General features: G+C 49.0%; 1 protein-coding gene across 3 annotated transcripts in view; it reads left to right on the top strand.

Moving 5' to 3' along the window:
• Positions 1–16,873, top strand: part of tenm1 (teneurin transmembrane protein 1) — a 1,545,585-nt gene that overhangs the window by 1,194,807 nt on the left and 333,905 nt on the right. For all 3 annotated transcript variants that reach the window (XM_072505612.1, XM_072505613.1, XM_072505614.1), the window contains 2 exons: positions 12,585–12,799; positions 13,675–13,885. In XM_072505612.1, the coding sequence (XP_072361713.1) occupies positions 12,585–12,799; positions 13,675–13,885 (426 nt within the window). The remainder of the gene's footprint in view (positions 1–12,584; positions 12,800–13,674; positions 13,886–16,873) is intronic.

The following is a 16,873-nucleotide window of genomic DNA, read 5'->3' on the forward strand; positions in this document are numbered from 1 at the left end:
GGTTAATTAATACAAAGCAAAGAGTGGGGATTAATGGGTGTTTCTCTGGTTGACAATCAGTAGCTAGTGGTGTCCCTCAGGGATCAGTGTTGGGCCCACAATTGTTCACAATTTACATGGATGATTTGGAGTTGGGGATCAAGGGCAATGTGTCCAAGTTTGCAGATGACACTAAGAAGAGTGGTAAAGCAAAAAGTGCAGAGGATACTGGAAGTCTGCAGAGGGATTTGGATAGGCTAAGTGAATGGGCTAGGGTCTGGCAGATGGAATACAATGTTGACAAATGTGAGGTTATCCATTTTGGTAGGAATAACAGCAAAAGGAATTATTATTTAAATGATAAAATATTAAAACATGCTGCTGTGCAGAGAGACCTGGGTGTGCTAGTGCATGAGTCACAAAAAGTTGGTTTACAGGTGCAACAGGTGATTAAGAAGGCAAATGGAATTTTGTCCTTCATTGCTAGAGGGATGGAGTTTAAGACTAGGGAGGTTATGCTGCAATTGTATAAGGTGTTAGTGAGGCCACACCTGGAGTATTGTGTTCAGTTTTGTTCTCCTTACTTGAGCAAGGACGTACTGGCACTGGAGGGTGTGCAGAGGAGATTAACTAGGTTAATCACAGAGCTGAAGGGGTTGGATTAAGAGGAGAGGTTGAGTAGACTGTGACTGTACTCGTTGGAATTTAGAAGGATGAGGGGGGATCTTATAGCAACATATAAAATTATGAAGGGAATAGATAGGATAGATGCGGGCCGGTTGTTTCCACTGGCGGGTGAAAGCAGAACTAGGGGGCATAGCCTCAAAATAAGGGGAAGTAGATTTAAGACTGAGTTTAGGAGGAACTTCTTCACCCAAAGGGTTGTGAATCTATGGAATTCCTTGCCCAGTGAAGCAGTAGAGGCTCCTTCATTAAATGTTTTTAAGATAAAGATAGATAGTTTTTTGAAGAATAAAGGGATTAAGGGTTATGGTGTTCGGCCTGGAAAGTGGAGCTGAGTCCACAAAAGATCAGTCATGATCTCATTGAATGGCGGAGCAGGCTCGAGGGGCCAGATGGCCTACTCCTGCTCCTAGTTCTTATGATGACCACTCCAGGGGTGCAGATTTGGCTGGGGGCACCGGGGTTGAGGGCCGAGATTCAGCAGTATACCCTGGGACCCTGGCAGCTGGGGGCACTGCCTGGGTGCAAATCCTTCTCCATTTGGGGTGTGGGGACCTCCCCTTATCCGTGGTGGAGAGGGAAGAGGGAGGGAAAGAGGGGCCCAACCACCTCTCCATTCTCACCCCAATATTGTTGGGAGATTCCTTCCATGGAAACTGTACATGAGTGAGAGGTCATGGTTATGAAGAAAGGATAATGGAATTGGTATTGTTACAGGGGAGAAAAAGCTGATGAGAATATAATTGAAGATTCTGAATTCATGAAAGATTGTCAGGAGGACATAGATTCAGGCTATGTTTTATTAATTCGTGGGACGTGAGCATCAAAGAAAGCTTTGAGGAAACAACTCCCAATTTCTAATGGAATTAATTTAGAAAACAAGCTAACTTGAAGTTGAGAAGGCAGAAAGACAGTTCAATTAATTCCACTGAAAATAAGCATGGTACTTTGGTATGGGATAAATTTTATTCTAATAGGCGAAATTTAAATTATCCACATTTGTAAATCAGTTCAGTTTTCTATTATTCTATTGAAATTATTTTACAATATATGTATTACAGTACTTTGATCTTTAATTCCTTTACAAAAGGCTTTGGACATTACCAAGTTATTTATGTCTCAAAACTAATACTCTTTGAGGATCTACACCATTGCTTGCACTGGGGCATGATTGCATTTACTGCCCATTGTAATTACTCTTGAGAAGATGGTGGTGAACTGACTCCTTGAACCAGTCTCTGCAGTCAATGTACTTTCGGTGTGCTTATAAGCAAAAGGTTCCAGGATTTTGACCCCTTGATAAGAACAAAGAACAAAGAAAAGTACAGCACAGAAACAGGCCCTTTGGTGATGCCCGAACTAAATAAAATACCTTCTGCCCTTACTTGGTCCTTATCCCTCTATTTCCTTTCTATTAATGTATCCATTCCAGATGCCTCTTAAATGTTGCTAATGTGCCTGCTTCACCGCATCCTCTGGCAGCGGGTTCCAGGCACCCGCCACTCCCTGCGTGAAAAACCTCCCCCGCACTCTCCCTTAAACTTTCCCCTCTCACCTTGAATCTGTGCCCCTTGTAATTGATATTTCCATCCTTGGAAAACGCCTCTAGCTATCCACTGTGTCTATGCCTCTCATAATTTTGTAGGCATCTATCAGGTCTCCCCTCAGCCTCCGTGATGACGAAGGGATGCTTATAACTCTCAAAGAATAAAAGAGGAATTTTGAAGAAATGTTTCAGTCTGCTGGCTATGAGAATGTGCAATGCTTTACCATGGATAATCATTGAAGCAAAAATTATGAACATAATCGAAAAGGGCATTGGATAAATATTTGAAAAAGAAAGAATGTAAGAGGATACATAAAATGTGCAGACTAATGGGAGTATCTCAGTTAGCTCCAAGTCGGATGTTTGCACTGGGAAAAATTGTTTCATCCCATTCCGTGCTGTAAATTTTGATAGGCCTGAATAAATATCCTTTAGTAAATTTTTAAGACAGTATATCATAATATGGAAGGCTTGAATTGTTAATTCACGCAGTGTGAAACTTAAGAGACTGCCAGTCAATAATATTTATTTTAGGAAGTAGATTTTCCTACCATTTTCCTGTTATTTTTGTAGACAATCATGTCATATGATGTGCTGGCACAAGCAGTGATGCAGAGAATTGGTTTTGTGACACAAGGCCTTTGATATTGCCAGATTATTTATGTAGCGGAATTAAAGAAAAGGTTACTGTCATGTATATATTATGAAACAATTTTCCCTTCCTACCCTAGGATAAGTGATGTCAATTATAGTCTCTCCGGAGAAATGTGCAGGTTCATATAACAAAGTACCATAATTTATAGTCTTATACACCAAAAAAAAAGAAACCAATCACAATGTGAAAGGGTAATTATTTTATATCTAAATTGCTGTTATTGAAAAGTTTCAGTATTATTCATACATCCTTGAGGTCATACCTTTAAATATACATAATTTAATCATCAACCATTTGTATCCATAAGGTTAATTATCAAAGATCAGGCTACCTTCTGAGACTTGAGCATTTATGCTAGGGTGAATTGCATGGTAAATTTGAAAATAAACAGAATGGGAAGGTTTCCTGAACTATTTTTTGTGATAAAATGTAATGTGGAAGCTTCTTTATCCATCATCTGAAAGTAGGCTCCCCCCACCATTCCCCAGTAAGACGATAATAACTCCGTCAAAGTCCTCAGTTTCAGACTGGCAATTTAGATGTGCTAAAATTTCAAGTTACCGGATGCGCAATAACATATTTTCATTTCTTTTTTCCAATTTGAAAATCAGATAATCCTGGAACAAGAGCTGGCAGCCTGACTCCCACTGATTATCTGACACAAAGCTAATTCAGAGGTACATGGCTACATGTACAGAGGTACATGTTCCAGGTGCAGGGCATTCAGAAAACAACTGCTTACCCTGCTGAACCAATTAAGATCCCAGCACTTGTGAAAACGTAGACCAGGGTTTTCCTTGATATCGACAACGGTTAATGTCAGGCGGGAAGAGAGGTGTTGATGCCGCCGATGGCAATGGTGGCCATATAGTTAGTGGAAGTGTGAAAAGAAAACTTTGAGTCAAGGATCCCACGACATATGGCTGGTGGGCGGACGGGTGATCTCTGATTTGCCTGGCCCGTCATCACCTAAGATATTTAAGAATCCAGGGTGCCATTTTTAAAGGTCGCCCCAATGCACGTGTCTCCTGGCATACCGAGGCACTGCCAGGGCCTCAAGCGGGTACTCCCCGTGTAGTGCCCTGGGAGCCAGGGTAGTGCCAGGGTGCCAGGATAATGCCTGGATACTACCCAGGCAGTAACCAGGCATGATTTGGCCAATTTGGGCAGCACGGTAGCATAGTGGATAGCACAATTGCTTTACAGCTCCAGGGTCCCAGGTTCGATTCCCGGCTTGGGTCACTGTCTGTGTGGAGTCTGCACGTCCTCCCCGTGTGTGCGTGGGTTTCCTCCGGGTGCTCCGGTTTCCTCCCACAGTCCAAAGATGTGCAGGTTAGGTGGATTGGCCATGTTAAATTGTCCTTAGTGTCCAAAATTGCCCTTAGTGTTGGGTGGGGTTACTGGGTTATGGGGATAGGGTGGAGGTGTGGGCTTGGGTAGGGTGCTCTTTCCAAGAGCCGGTGCAGACTCGATGGGCCGAATGGCCTCCTTCTGCACTGTAAATTCTATGAAATGACCCTTTCTCTCCCCCCCCCTCCCCCCGCCGAGTGCTGCGCTCATCTGTACACCCCTGGGATGCCTGCTCACCAGGTGCATTCCTTCGAAGACCAATTGAGCTTCATGCCGTTCTGCCAGCATGCCGCTGTGAGTGGACTTTTGGCGGGGTGTGGGGATGATTCCGGCATATGGGCCTGATAATGATTTGTAATTATGCGGCCCGTCACTGATTGGGGGGGGGGGGGGGGAGAATGCGGCCTGTCACTGACAGGATGGGGGTGGGGGGGGGGGGTGGAATGGTGCCATATTTTTAGGGCGACATAAAACGCCCCTTGTACTTTGTGCGATATTTTCCACTCCCGTCACTGGACCCACCCGCCAAAAAATCTTTTGAGTGGTCCGATAACCTCGTGCATTGTTAGAAATTTCAAACACAACCCAAACATTAAAAATTGGTGAAATTGGTGGAAATGAGCAGTGAAGGACATAATCACCCTTTTACACCCGGCGCAGAGCTGAGCGGGCCGGTTAAATTGCAGGAAAGGCGCAAATCAGTTTGCTATCAAACCATCTCATTCGGGAGATTAAAGTCGCATGGAACGGCTCCCGGGAATTAATCAGCTCGCCAGCGAGAAATCACGCGGGCATCATTCAATACTCTTTTTTTTAAACGTGAAGCTGGCGCAATGGCTGCTGAGAGGAACTGAGGAGATGAGTAGCCATTTCCATTTGCCAACATGCAGCTTCAGGGCACTGGAGCTGTTGCCCCAGTGCTCTGGGGGGGGGATGCAGTGGAGGACCCCTCGGCGGTTGGGATTGGTCGGGGAACTGAAATGTTCCAGGTTGGGGGTCGCCCCTGGCCGGGGAGGGAGGGAGGGGGAGAGGTGGTTGAGGGGATTTTAGTCTTTGAGGCCTTCAAGCCATCTTTAAATATTGTGGATACCCATAACAGGGGTAACTACAGCTGCTGTCTGACTGTCCTACCAAACTCTTCTGGGACAGAGCCCTGTTCTTCGGAATATGTTGAAGGTCACTTCAATTCCCTTTGACTGTGAGGAGCCACTAGCTTCACAGCTGAAGGTTACTGCTCATACAGAATTGGCCTTGTTAGCTGCGAGGGCACTCACAGCTGCTTTGCTGCTTGCTCCAGCTGGTGGCTGCAAATGCCTGGAGTTGGCTGAGGGTGTTTCCTTCTTTTCCTGTAGCCGGAAAGAAGGACAATTTTTTCCAAGGTACCTGGAACACCGGGCTCTGGGGGACGTATGAGTCCAGAAGGCAATCAGGTTTGAAGCAAGAAGATGCTGTGGGACCCGGTACACGACATTTATCCAAATGATCTGGCTGGGGGTGAGTGTGCAGAGCGTGGTTCTCTAACACAACTGGCTTGCTGGATGGCACCCGGAGAGATGGTGGGAATGGTAAGGGTTGTGGAGTGGTGGGGGATTTGAGGGTCCCAGGATGGAATCCCTAACTGATTATTGGTCTCTCTCCTCCAATTCCTTACAGATACCAAAATGGATGGTGGTGTAGGTCCCACAGCAGTTGCCCTTACGATGCTGGTAGCAGCCCAGGTGGCCAGACACTGGAAAATGCAGCAGTGCGATGCAGACTGGAGACAACACACCCTGAAGACTCAGTCGCCCATCAGGCCGAGCTGGAACCCAGAGGGGGATGCCAGGGAAGGCCCAAGGTGAACAGGCATCGTTGGTCTTTCGAGGAGATGACGGACAGCAAGTGCGGCAGAAGATTTTTTCACAACAAAGAGACAGGGCGGGACCTGTGCCATATCCTTGCGGTATTGCCACCCCGTGGAGGAGGAGGACACTTGCTCCCAGTCTTTTATGCCACAGGTTTGTTCCAGAGCTCACGTGGGGACTTGTGTGGCATTTCCCAAGCTACAGCCCACAAGTACATCCATTAGGTCACGGTTGCCCTGTATGCCCAGGCATCAGACTTTATCAACTTTGAGCTGGGCCAAGTCCACCAAGATGCCCGGGCTGCAGGATTCTCCACCGTCGCCAGGACACCCCAAGTCCAAGGGGAAATAGATGGCACACATATCGCCTTGCGTGCACCAGAGCATCAGGGAGTGCCCTTCATTAACAGGAAGGGGTTCCACTCCCTGAACGTTCAACATGTGTGTGACCACCACCTGCAGATCATCTACTTGTGTGCACACTTCCCAGGGAGTGTGCATGACAGCTACATCTTGGGACAATCGATGATCCCCAGGATCTTCAAGGACCACCCCAGGATGATGGGTTGGCTCTTGGGGGATAAGGTCCTGGCTAATGACACTAGTGTGGAAATCAGAGACCGAGGCGGTGAGCCAATATAACAAGGCCCATGTTGCCACCCATGCTGTCATTGAGCAGTGCATCGGATTGCTCAAAATGCGATTCTGATGCCTGGCCTGCTTCAATGGTGCGCTACCCCACATCCTCTCAAATGAGAACACCCTGCTCTGTTATCCCTGGGGGCCCCCCTCTTCAGGCCCTCTTAAGCTCACTTAGCACCATTTCTCCCTCCAGGAGCCCCACCCGTCACCCTCCCAACCTCCCAAATGCCACTACTTAGTTGCCCTGCACACCCCTTCAAACTACCCCTCCACGCTCCTTTCAGCAGCATGGCCCCCTGAGGCCCTGCCCTCAGGGCACCATTGTGCCACCACCGTGACAGTGCTTGTGCTAGCTTGGCAGTGCCCCCCGAGCACCTGCCAGATGGGCAGTGCCAAGGAGCCCATGTTCCGGGTGAGAGCTAAGGGGCCACCCTCCGCTATCCCTGACGGCCCAGGGGCTTCCAGTGGCCCGGGAGACCACCTGGGTGTTGTTCCACCTAGTCCAGCTTCATGAGGGCCAGTACTGATCAGCGCCCAGCTACAGCCTCCATGGGGAGGCCGGTAGAACCCAGGTAGGTCATAGATCGTAGATATTACAGTCAAGAAGGAGGTCATTCGGCCTATCAAGTCTGCCCGGCTCTTGGAAAGAGACCCCTACTTAAGCCTACGCCTCCACCTCCCCGTAACCCACTAACCCCACCTAACCTTTTTGGCAATTTAGCATGGCCAATCCACCGAACCTACAATTCTTTGGACTGCGGGAGGAGATCGGAGCACCCGGTGGAAACCCGCACAGACACGGGGAGAAGGTGCAGACTCCGCACAGACAGTGACCCAAGCCAGAAATCGAACCTGGGAACCTGGAGCGGTGAAGCAACAGTGCTAACCACTGTGTTACCGTGCCGCCGCACGGTTGGCCTTACGTAGGTTTAAGACCTACTTTAGCAAGTGGCGTTTTGCCCTGCCCCTTTTGGGCAGAGTTTGGTTTCCAATGCCTTGCAGAACTTGGGTATAACCAGCGAGGCGCGATGGTTCTCGCTCGAGCGCAACGTGGCCACTGAATCGTGCCTCCAGAGTGGTATTCACTCGTTGTGAGGTAAGCTGTGGTGCTCCTCAGTTTATGCCAAAGTCTGACTCCTGTCTTATTGCTGACAGCACGTCCACACCCACCTTCTGAACGGGGTCTGCATCGGGGCGTTTGATTTTGGATGACTGTACCCGAGGGGGGTGGGGGGGGGGCGGGGGATAGGGGGAGCGGGGGGGGGGTAGGGGGAGCAGGGGGGGATAGGGGGAGCATAGGCCAACAGGAGGTGGGAGTGCAGGTAGGCACGCAGTGATGATTAACATCACAGGCTTCACATGTGGCAGGTGTAATGTTTTAATTGTGAACATTGATATTTTTATTACCCCAGCTACACATAATACCTCCCCATACCGCGTGCCCGACCAGCACTCCTCAATCTTGGGCAGCACGGTAGCGTGGTGGTTAGCACAATTGCTTCACAGCTCCAGGGTCCCAGGTTCGATTCCGGCTTGGGTCACTGTCTGTGCAGAGTCTGCACATCCTCCCCGTGTGAGCGTGGGTTTCCTCCGGGTGCTCCGGTTTCCTCCCACAGTCCAAAGATGTGCGGGTTAGGTGGATTGGCCATGATAAATTGCCCATCGTGTCCAACTTTGCCCTTAGTGTTGGGTGGGCTTACTGGATTATGGGGATAGGGTGGAGGTGTGGACCTTGGGTAGGGTGCTCTTTCCAAGAGCCGGTGCAGACTCGATGGGCCGAGTGGCCTCCTTCTGCACTGTAAATTCTAAAAAACAAATCTTTAAAATTTAAAAAAAAATTTAAACTAAATTTAGAGTACCCAATTCATTTTTTCCAATTAAGGGGCATTTCAGCGTGGCCAGTCCACCCACCTTGCACATGTAGTATTGATGGCGAAACCCACGCAAACACGGGGAGAATGGGCAAACTCCACACGGACAGTGACCCAGAGCCAGGATCGAACCTGGGTCCTCAGCGCCGTGAGGCAACAGGGCTAACCCACTGCGCCACCGTGCTGCCACCGGAATCCTCAATCTTCTTGATCTTACCTGGTCTACTACGTTGAGGTGTGTTCCCAGGATGCATATCAAAGGTGGAGGCTGCTTGCTGCTTTTCACGCCCTTGGCGAACGCCCTTTGTAGGGCCTGGAGCCAGAGGCCCGACCGACTTACCGGTGTCACTGGCTTTACCATGTCTTCCTGTTCTGCCGCTACCCTTGAGATGCGTTGGTATCAGGAGGAGATTTTGGAAGAACTGGAGAAAGCTGTCATCTCTTTGGTGGCAGGCCCAGGTTGGCCTCCAGACCTTCCTCCTCCCTGATGGTGCCCGTAGGGCTCTGGGGGTCCCCATGGGACAGAGGGGCAACAGGAGTGAGTTCCATAGGCTTCTGATTCATCTGCCTCTGCCTATCCCGCCCCTCCCCGTTGTCTGCACCATGCTCTCGATGCCCAATCGATGCTCCTCAGCGACGGGGACACGCTCTGTGATGCCTCGCCAATGTCCGCCCGTTTATGGGACATGTCCTTCAGTGACTGGGACATGATGTCCAGTCCCTCGGCCATGGACGTCACAGACTGAGCCATGCCATGGACATCACCACTCAAGATGCTGGCGTTGGACTCCGGGCTTTCCAATACAGCTGCCACACTAGCAGTGTTGGCCTCTGTGCCATACATTGGACTGAAATCTCCGCCGTCAGGATTCTCCATTTTGCCAGCATCCTGGGGGTTTCCTGATGGCGTGGGGCTGCCCCACAATGGGAAACCCCATTGACCAGCCGGCGAAATGGAGAATCCCGACGGTGTGCCGTGCCAGAAATCTGGTGCGGTGGGACGGAGAAACCCGCCCATTGTCTTCTGCCTTTGGGACTCCTCCGATTGCACTCTCTGGAATGTTGCTGACATCTCCTCCTGAATCTCACGGCCATGTCCTGGCATCTGCATCAGCTCTGGGATTACCTGGGATAACATTGTCCAGAGGCTCATCATCTGACTGGGACTCGGCTGAGTCCCGAAATCCAGCCGACCACCAACTGCTGATTTCCTTGGATGTTCCTGCCTCCACTTGATGTACATCAGCAACTGTGTGGTGCTCAACAGATTGTGCGCCTGAATGGTGGTCTCCTCAGAGTTCTCCTCCAAGGTGTTCTCTTGGGCCATGGCGGGATGTCGAATCTGGATGGCCTGGCCCCATCAGCTAGAGATCCTGCAAAAGAATGGACATGTAGTCAGCGAGAGGGAAGGATCATTTTATCTGACATGAACAACTCACTTGAGACAGGTCATCTGTGAATGCTCACCTCTACAGCGCAGGCCAACCTCACTGTCGGTGACTGCTCTGTCCTCATACAATCCTGCAATTTCCAGGCCAATTCCGCATAGGTATGAGGATTTGGATCTCTGGTACTCTGTGTGTGTCTCCCCACCCACCGCCCCCCTCCTCCCCTTCCTCTCTCAGCCTTGGCTCTTTCCTGCTTATTCCGGGCTATCTTCTCCTGCGGGGAAAAAGTGACGGTTTTGTGAACCGTGCGTTTAATGGATGGATCTATAAGCAGATGCCATGGGTGGTCACTGCAACTTGACATAAAGGGGTTGTGGTGTTGGCTGCCAGGGGGTGCTGAGGAACAAGCGTGAAGATTGGATGTGGGGAGGGTGCGAGGCATCCACCAGTGATGTGGAGAGGGGGGCGGGGGTGTTGGGAACTTGAGGGGTAATGCCAGGAGAAAGGTGGAAACTTACCCTTGCAGATCGATGGAGGTCGTTGGTCTTCTTCCAACATCGAACAGTGGTCCTCCTGGTCATACTGGCGGACTGACAGCCAATGCCACTGCTTCCCAGGCAGTTTTGGCGGCCTTGGTTCTGGCCCTCCGACCCCCTCGGGGGAACAGAATGCTCCATCTCTCGTTGAGAGCGTTGAGAAGCCTGTCCATGTCGGCATCCCAAAGCGAGGAGCAGGTCTGCGTGCCACCTCGCTTGTGTGTTGACTGGGAGTGAGTGGTGAGGGATGTGCTTAAAAACAGTTCCCCTTTGTTAGCGGCAAGATGCTGAGGCGTGAGTCTGGCGACTCAGACGGTGAGATAGCCAGTGGTGGCGAAACGTTCATGGGGCACATTTTCAGCAATAAGCGCCGTTCAATACGGGCTGTGATCTTGCCAATGTGGCTGTCGAAAACACCACGTCAATCGTGCCCAAAATGGCACTTCCATCGCACCCATAAATAAGCCTCAAATGCAATGAATGTTTCCAACCTCAGGCTACCTCATATATTGGGTAGAATCTTGAACCAGCAGCAGGGGTCTCAGTTGCCAACTGGAGAGCCAGTGAGATCCCCGCATCGTCTCTTTGTGGGAAGACGCAGAGTAGTACATGCCAGTCAAGCAGCTGACAGGTCCGCGGTGGACCATTACCTGGGATCAGAGGTCCAGCCTATTGAAAGTTTCTGACCAATCAGAGACCAGGAGCTCGTTTAAATCGCAGGGCTGCCGAGGTGGCATTGGCAGCTGCTAGAATTATAACCACTCGAGGCCTCGAGGTGAGTGATTGTGGGAGGGGGTTCATGGGGTGGGGCTTGCAGGGAAGGAAGTCAGCGGGGGTTGATGTGTCTCTGTGAGACCCCTGTCCCCATGTCGAGACCTTTGATCAAGCAGAGAGTGGATTTGAAAGAGCCCCCCCCCCCCCCTCCCCCCCAGGAGCTATTTTTGCTTTTTGAGCACTCTTAAGTTCATGCCATTTTAGGGCTTCCTGCGATAGGCGGGAAGGCAGTCGACTGGTGTTTCTGCCAAGCACTTTAATCGGGTTGGAGGCGGGAATGTGGCTGTGTGCCCACCTGTCACCCGCCCACCTCGTTAAATATACCCCTGCCAGAAAAACCGCCAAGTGGGGAGGGCACAAGTTTCAGCCCTTTGGGTACTGCAAGATTAAACGGTAAAATATGAAAGCTGAACGTGCAATTAGTATTATTAGAAATTCCAAGTTAAAATTGCTTAAGTTAAAACATTCTAGTTTTAACCATGTCAAATGTGCTACGGTTAATTGTCTTCTTCCTGTGATTAAATAATATGTTTTGTCTCAATTGGATGACTGTTGGGCGGGGAATCTGTCAAACCAAAAGTATGCATACTGTCGAGATTCAGCTCTGAAGATATATTAATTCAAGTAATCATCTCTTTTCACATATAATTTCTTTCCCACTGAATGCTGTTGCTCTAGTTGAATTGAATATGAAATGTTTCACTATTTGTTCTGAATGAGTTCATATTGAGAGTGTGGAAAATTGGAATATCGAGCAATTGCAAAGGTCTGAAGGCAAGGTCGACAACCTTGAGCAACAGCGATACAGGAGGAAGTTTCTAAATGCAATTCTTGGTTTTCATTGAATTGGTTGACCTCTGACCGGGTAGAAGCTTTACATTTAACTCTACATGTGACTTCTGTATTGTGTCAAGGGGAGGTAAAAATTGGTCTCCCCAGTCCTACTGGAAGGGTCCATTTGTGAATGTGAGGTGAGCATAAGATCAGGCTTGCCAACTTTCTCAATCATACACAAGTCATGGACACTTGGGGCAGATATTGGAGGATGACTCACCATAAAAGGAGGGAATCAATGACTTCAGGGCAGCAAAAAGGGTGAAATCTGTTGGTGCATTGAAAGATGTCTGGCCCAAAGGTGGGTTGAGTTTCATTCTGTTCTGTGCGTGACCAGGATCAGTTTGGAACAGTTAATGATTCCACTTTAGCACAAATGGGAATGAAATTGGAAAAAAAAAGCACTTTACAATAAAGAACTGTTGTTCTGCTGTGAGATTACTCTGAATCCTAATACTTCCTATGTTTTGTATTTCTTGCAGGAAAATCAGTGAATGTGTTTCAGCGAGGTAGGGCCATTGACACAGGAGAAGTGGATATTGGAATGCAGGTGATGCAGACCATCCCACCGGGTCTGTTCTGGCGGTTACAAGTCACCACCGAGCACTCCCTCTATCTGAAATTCAATGTGTCATTGGCAAAAGATGCCTTATTAGGGATTTATGGTCGGCGGAACCTTCCACCCACACACACACAGGTACTGGCATGGTTTTAATTGATGGGGTTACTAACACTGGACAGTAAGATACAACGTACTTGTAACCTTGAATCGCAGGTCCATAGCATTCAACAATGCAATGAAAATATTCTCTGAGCAAGATCCCCCTCCACAGAGTGGGTTACCAAAGTTGATAAGTAACTTATTTCTGAGACAATTTTTATCTGTTTTCATTCACATTTTTAAAATGTTATACTCGGGATGTTAGTGCAGTTTGTAAGGATGGCATCTGTTGCCCATTTCTACCTTCCCTGAGATGGTGCTGATGAACCACCTTCTTAAACCATTAGAAATTGTGTGATATTCTCTGTTATGATTTGATACAATTGATACTTTCTCAGCAGCTCAAGGACAAATTTAGGTCAACCACATTAATATAGGACTGAACTGCTTTGGACAGAATGGATATTCAGAATGGACTTTCTTCCCGAAAATCATTTGTCAACCGATTTATGACAACCAGTTGGTTTATGGTGACTTTCACTGACACCAGCGGCGACATTCTCCGACCCCCCGCCGGGTCGGAGAATCGCTGGGGGCTGGCGTGAATCCCGCCCCCGCCGGTTGCCGAAGTCTCCGGCACCGGAGATTCGGCGGGGGCGGGAATAGATCCGCGCCGGTTGGCGGGCCCCCCCCACTCGATTCTCCGGCCCGGATAGGACGAAGTCCCACCGATAAATTGCCTGTCCCGCCGGCGTAAATTGAACCACCGGCAGCAGGGCGCGATTCTCGCATCCCCCCGGGGTTCTCCGACCCGCCGCCGGGTCGGTGATCCCGGCCCATGTGTCTACAATCCCTGTACATTAATCGTCAAGAATATTGTCAACTGACTTTGTTTGATCTTGCCCCTTCAGTTTGATTTTGTGAAACTCCTGGATGGCAAACAGTTAATTAAACAGGAGACCAAAGCTCCAGACAAATCAAAACACACACCTCGGAATTTGATCCTGATGGCCCTTCAGGAGGCAGGATTCATTGAATACATGGATCCGGGAACATGGCACCTTGCCTTCTATAATGATGGGAAGAAAATGGAACAGGTGTTTGTCCTTACCTCTGTGATAGGTAAGTTCCATCAATTACACATTCAAATTGTGCTGAATAAAATATTTAAATTGTGTTTAAAGCAGTGATCTAAACCACGTAAGATTTTGGAAAACAAAGCACAAATTTTATGCCAGCCCCTTAATGTGTGATCGCGATGCACCTTTCCACCATTTTATTCAATTCCCTATTCCTCCAGAAAAATAACTTCCTGTGCAACTCATTCATGCTATTTGTTTCAATGGCTTTTCTTGGAAACCTACTCCATGGGGCTGATGTTCAAATATATGTTTCCAAATGACAAGCTCCTAACAACAGTAGACATCAGAAAATTGCAGGCATGCTTCCCACAGCTCTCGTACATTAAAATTAATTGATGGAAAATCAAGATGAGCATATTTGCTATTTTCTGATATCAACTGCCAACAGAAGTGCGTCGTTAAAAATTGGTCATCGACTGTATTACCCTTGGAAAAAAGCCAAGGGTTTATTATCTGGTCCTTTATGATGCAAGAAGTCCAAATGAAATACTTTGAAGAGCACTAACTGTTTTTGTGTAAACCAAATGTGTGAAAGGCTTTATTCAAATTGCATAGACACACTTTGGTGAACTGCATGTCAAAAACCCTTTTGTGAACTATTGAAACATGGTTGAGAACACAGAAATCCATTTGCTTGTTGAAACACCTGAGACCTAGACTAAACATTGCTTGACTGACAGCTCTGTCACTCTGATCAGAGCTCACAATGTTTATTTACACGCAATGAAGAGATTTCAAGAATTTGCCGTTTCAGCCATTGATATTTTGAAGAGTCTGGTTGGTTGGGCTTAGGAAATGATTTTTTTTAAATGTGAAAAGTTATCAATGAATGACTTGTTTAAAGCTTCTTTTACACATACTGTCGCTATTGTGTTTCTTAGTTCTATACAGTGTATAGTGGGTGAATGGGCATTATAGCTGGGCATGGGGACATGGAGCCATAGGTGGGTGGGCATACATCAGTATGGAGGCATTAGGGGCATGGATGTTGGTGGGTGTATACCTTGGCATGGGGAGCATGAAGAGCAACGGGTAGATGAGCATACTTTGACATGGGCATGAGAGCCTTGAGGATGAATGGGTAGGCATACCTTTGTCTGGGGTGGCATAAATAGCCATAGGAGGTAGGTGCATACATTGACATTGGAGGCATGAGAAGGACCTTAAAAACGAATCTTTTTAAAGAGCCCCTAATGCACACTATGGTTCATGACACCTCTGATGGACCGTGATCCATGACTCATTGAAAGCCTGGACCAAATCCATGAAAATCGTGAAGCACTAGGACATTCCCAACCCCGCCAGCCTGCACCTTTTAAAGGTTCTCCCAAAAATCAAAACTATCTAGCAATGGGGTTGAGAATCCTAGAATAAGTTTCTGGCTGCCATTTTAACATGACTCCTAAGTCATCCTGACTTGGTGAAACCTGAAGCCATTTGCCAAAATTTCGCGTCCCCATTTTCCACTGGTGTAAGAGCTCATATGCAATCGTGTCCCCCCCACCCCCCCCCCCCCCACCCCCCCACCGTCATTGACGTAAAATACATTTTAATATGATTAACCAGGCTTTCCCGCTCAATCTTCCCCCCAAAATTCGGACCCCCCCCCCCACACACACACACACACACACACACACACACCCGTCACCATGACATCATGTCGTTGAGGTTTATAACAGGTCTGGAGCAAGGTGAACCAAGCAATGGGAACCCACCGGAGACACACAGGTAAGTCCAGCCCCAGGGAGGGGAGAGGGATATGCCCAGGAAGTCCCCTGGCACTGCATCAGCATTTCCCCATTAGTGCCAGGAGGCAGTGCCCAGATATTGCTGGGGGAGGCTTCATCTAGGGAGGCTCATGGAGTGGGGGGGCTTCCCTTTTCCCCGTTCCCCGTGTGCATGGGGGAGGCAAATCTTTGGTTTGACTTTTCATTCTATTAGATCGGCAATCTATGAAAGGCCGAATTTACCGGTATTTGGGCAGGGGCGGGGATCACGCCACGCCGGTCGGGGGCCGTTGGCAGCGGCCGCTCCGGCAATTGTCCTGGCCCCGATGGGCCAAGCGGCCGTCGGTTTCTGGCCAGTCCCACCGCCGTGGATTGGACATGGTCCCACACGACGGGACCTGGCTGGTAGGCTGGCTGGTATGGTCCTCGGGAGGTCGTGGGGGGATCCGGCCCTGGGGGGGCCCCCACAGTGGCCTGGCCCGCGATCCGGGCCCACTGATCTGTGGGCGGGCCGGTGCCATGGGGTCACCTCTTCCTTCCGCGCCGGCCCCTGTAGAGCTCGGCCATGGCCAGCGCGGAGATGCCACTCCACTCTGCATGTGCCAGAATACGCCAGCTGGTCTGCTCATGCGCAGAACCACGGCAGCGGTTCTGCACATACGCTAACTCGCGCAGTCCCTTCGGCGCCGGCTAGCAGGGCGCAAACCCCTCCGGTGCCAGCCTAGCCCCTGGAAGTGCAGAGAATTCCGCAACCTCCGGTCGGCCCGACGCCGAACTGGTTCGCGCCGTTTTGTACGCCGCTGTCGGGCCACCTCGCTGATCCAGGAGAATCCCGCCTCCGATTTAAGTGTTTGCCAACACAAAGGTGTTGACATGAGGAAAAATCTCTTTACACAGCAGATGGTTAAGATTTGGGATGCACTGCTTGAGAATGTAATGGTGGCAAATCCAACCACTACTTTCAGAAGGGAATTGGAGAACCATCTCAAAGAGGCAATAAATGCTGAGTCAGCTGAGTAGATCTTGCAGAGAACCAGCATGGATATGACAGGTCAAATGGCCTCCTTCTATCCTGTAACCATTCTATGGTTCTATGATAAGAAGGCTAGATCAAAAGCAGGCAAGGAAATTGAGATAAAGGTTGTGCATGCCCTGACTGAATGGTTGAACAGATTTGTGGGCCTGAATGGCCTACTCTTTCTATTCATAGAATAGATTTGGGCAGCACGGTAGCACAGTGG

The sequence above is a fragment of the Scyliorhinus torazame genome, chromosome 5 (genome assembly GCF_047496885.1).
Source record: "Scyliorhinus torazame isolate Kashiwa2021f chromosome 5, sScyTor2.1, whole genome shotgun sequence".
NCBI lineage: Eukaryota > Metazoa > Chordata > Chondrichthyes > Carcharhiniformes > Scyliorhinidae > Scyliorhinus > Scyliorhinus torazame.